The sequence below is a fragment of the Anopheles gambiae genome, chromosome 3, assembly GCF_943734735.2.
Source record: "Anopheles gambiae chromosome 3, idAnoGambNW_F1_1, whole genome shotgun sequence".
Lineage (NCBI taxonomy): Eukaryota > Metazoa > Arthropoda > Insecta > Diptera > Culicidae > Anopheles > Anopheles gambiae.
Window position 1 is genome coordinate 3014371 of NC_064602.1, and position 4163 is coordinate 3018533.

Below are 4163 nucleotides of genomic sequence, written 5' to 3' on the forward strand. Positions count from 1 at the left end.
AGTGAGCCGACATACACTAAAACAGTGTCCATGTATCCAATTTCTGTGTTTCATAGCGCTTATTTGTATAGTTGCAATCTTTACATTGTCGATAGTATAGACGATTTTGATGTAAGAACTGTGCGTAAAAAATGTAAGAGAAACCTAAATGCTGATTATGTTATTTCATATTTTATTTCAGACTGTGTTATGGTTTGAGGAAAGTGTAAAATTTATCTACTTCTACCCCAAATGGATGTTCGATATGGTTCAAAACGAGGCTAATCTTACCATAATACAAGCTATACGAAAGGGATACAACGTAGTTTATGACTTGGACCACACAATACAAATCTATCGTTGGAATACATATTCTCATCAAAGAACTACGATCGATCCCCACAACATCACCGTACCTGATGAGATGCGTGATCTGTACGGCTACCAAATAACAATGTACAGTCTGGATCATATAAGCACTGTCATGACGTTTGATGAATATTTTTTGGAGCAGATCGCAAACAAGAGAAATGCGACTGCCATTCTAACAGATGATTCTTCTTATGCGCTTATGGATGTTTTACCGTTAGTTAACGTACACAATATGATCCTTTCATGGATGGTACCCTCGTTTGGAACTACCTTCATAGCAGTGATTGTCCCTCGGGCTAAGCCTAAGCCAATCGTTTCGATACTGATCGATCCTTTCGATCTGTATGTATGGATCACCTACTTGGTGCTCGTTCTAACGATGGCCATTACCATATCGTTGTTCGGAAAGCTTCTTGGAAAACATCATTTCATGGAGATCGTTCTTGAGCTGATCATGATGTGTCTTGCAGGACCATCGAGAACTTACGGTGGAACGTTCGAAAACCGAATAATCACCCTGTTCTGCCTGATGGGCATAGTTCTCGTTTCGTCCTATCAGTCATTGGTAATATCGTTTATGTCATTTGTGCGTTATGGTCCTGAGATAAACACGCTTGATGAAATTTACGAACAGTGTTTGTTTCCAGACAATAAGGATGCTCAGTTCTTTAACTTCAAAACATTTCCAAATGGATCAAATCCTGACACAAATGCTGCCTGTCGAATAGTACCAGCACGTGACAACGAGCAGCAGACAATCATCATGGCTTCAAATGTACTTGTTGACAAACATGCATATGCCGCTGAACATCACATACGCTATAGAATCGAAAATTTCCGTTTTGCGAAAACTAAATTTATTGAGTATCCTTTGTGTTGGCTCGTAAAAATGCATCTTCGAGAGCTCTTTCTATTTTACACCCAAGCTGTGTTTGAGTCAGGTATCTATGAGTATTATTACAACAACAAATCGCAACCCGCTTGGCAGTATGAGCATAGAACATTCGCAAATCAAGTTGTTACGACGAAAGATTTGCTGTTACTTTGGTACGCATATGTGGTTGGGATGGTTGTGAGCATGTTATGTTTTGCAGCAGAAACAGTAATTGATAAAGAATGAAATGAGTAATGACATCTTACATTGCTCTTAGATCTACTGATAATCTAGTTTGGCAAAAATTTAAGTGTAATATTTCAAAGACTCTTCTTTAAAAATATATTGTAAATAATAAAGTTTCCAATTCAGCTGCTCCAACAAATGATAACAAAAAACTCTTTAATTAAATTAAGAAAAAAATAAAAGAAAACAAACGAAGCATATTTAAACGATAAAAATAATTTAATTGTAACTACGTGCAAGTTTTGTATTATTATACGTATATGGATTATACGTATAATTATACGTATAACGTATATGGATATCATTATTTTGTTCAACATTTAGTCAACAAAAAATTTCTGTATGTACGATGTAAACAAAGCTAGTATCTGTCTCTCTCTCTCTCTCTCTCTCTCTCTCTCTCTCTCTCGCTCTCTCTCGCTCTCTCTCACTCTCTCTCTCTCTTTCTCACAGTTTAGTTCAGTTTCTTTTAAAATCAATCAATTGCATAATTCTCCATCTATTCTCGCTGTTTATCATTTTTCTCCTAATTGTTTATTTTATGTTATCCGGGAGCGATCCTGATCGATACAACAGTTATACTATAGTACCACAGCAGTAGTTGAAGGTATGTATGGCCGTTTTAGTCATCATCACTAGTTTGAATTTGGTATCTATTTATTCATTAAGTTTTATAGTGTAGTTCTTTATTTAATAATTTATTCAACATCCAATTTATCAATTCGCTCCGTTGTGCAGTGCTTGTTTTAACATGTTTTAGTTGCTCTTATTTTCTGTACTATGAAACAATTTATATTCTCTATGAACTACTATTTCCGCCATAAAGCTTATAGTGCTAATAAACATTCCGGCCATATATGCAAACCACAGCAACAGCAAATCGTCTAGTTTTACAACTTCATCTATAAATTTTCTTTGTTCATACTTCCAATCGGTTTTCGTTTTGTTGTTGTAATAGTATTCATAGATGTCAGATTCAACCACTGCTTGAATGTAAAACTCGAACAGCTCCCGGAGATGTGGCTTGACTCCAATGCAAAATGGGTACTGGAAAAATGTTGTTTTCGCTAATCGAAAGTTTTGTATATGATTATGTATGTAGTCTTCCCTGGCATATGCATGACGGTCATTTATAAGGTTTGCCATCATCAAAAAAGATTGCAGTTCGTTGTCACGTCCCGTGAGAATTTTGCACCCTAAACCTAAGCCAGGATGTGATTCGTTTGGAAATGTGCTAAAGTTATAAAATTTAGAAAATTGATTATCTGGAAACATGCAATGATCTTGTATCTCTTGCAGCGTGTTTATCTCAGCACCATAACGCACAAATGACATAAACGATATTATCAATGATTGATAGGACGAAACGAGAACTATGCCCATCAGACAGAACAAGGTGATTATTCGGTTTTCGAACGATCCACCGTAAGCTCTCGATGGACCTGCAAGACACATCATGATCAACTCAAGAACGATCTCCATGAAACGCCGTCTTCCAAGAAGCTTTCCGAACAGCGATATGCTAATCGCCATTGTTATAACGAGTACCAAGTAGGTGATCCATACATACAGATCGAAAGGATCGGTCAGTATCGAAACGATTGGCCTGGGCTTTGCTCGAGGAACCTGGACAGCCTCAAAAACGGTTCCAAAAGCAGGTATCATAAAAGTGGCGGTCATGCTTTGAGTACTAACAAATGGCATTATATTGACATTTCCTGAAAATTCGTCTGTTTGAATGGCAGTGGCATTTCTTTCGGTGGCTACTTGTTCTAAAAAGTACTTTTCAAACGTCAACACTTTGACTTTGGTATTTTTCTCACAATCATATCATCATCTTACGGCCTAAACGATTATTTTTTCACAACTTTGTACTGAGACAGTTTGAAGTAGGTAATTTCAGCGACATAGCACAAAACGCTCAGTATGGTACCAAACCCATACGCGTACCATAAAACTGTAAGATCGCCTAGGTTAATTGTACGTTTTATAAATGTTTCACGTTCAAAGTGCCATTTTGGCCGAATTTTGTTATTGTAGAAATAATCATATATACCTGATTCGAATATCGCCTGCAGGTAGAATTGAAACAAATCCCTCAAATTAGGAGGAAATACGAAATAGCATTGAATGTATTCGTAAAATTTTCGTCCTGCATAACGATAATTCTCCATTCGGAATCGAATCCAATCGTCTGAATGGTTTGCAAGCACGGCGAACATCGACATGGACACATGCTCATTATCCCGGCCATGCTCCAGGTAGCATACCCGGTCATATCCGGGAAAATGGCCCGGTTCATATTTTCTCACCTCAAAGTCTCTTACAATCGCATTGTTTTCAAATAAACATTTCTTCTGAATATCCTCGTACGTGTTGATTTCGGGATAGTACCGGATTAACGACATGTAGGATATTACCAACGATTGGTACGACGAGATAAGAACTATGCCCATTAGACTAAACATAGTGATTAATCGATTTTCAAACGCTCCACCATATGCCCTCGAAGGACCTGCGAGGGACATCATGATCAGCTCGAGGACAATCTCCACGAGATGGTGCGTTCCCAGCTGCGCTCCAAACAATGAAAGGGTAATTGCCATTGCCAAAATCAGCAAAAAGAACGCATACCATGTATACCTATCGAATGGATCAATCAGGATGGAAAAGATTGGCTTCGGTTTGGCAC

The 4163-nt window shown here is 37.7% G+C and overlaps 1 protein-coding gene across 1 annotated transcript; it reads left to right on the forward strand.

Annotated features, from left to right (window-relative positions):
- Nucleotides 1–235: 235 nt before the first annotated feature.
- Nucleotides 236–1471, forward strand: LOC133393903 (uncharacterized). Its single transcript, XM_061660931.1, has one exon. It carries the CDS (start codon nt 236–238, stop codon nt 1469–1471), a length of 1236 nt encoding a protein of 411 aa, XP_061516915.1.
- Nucleotides 1472–4163: the final 2692 nt, after the last annotated feature.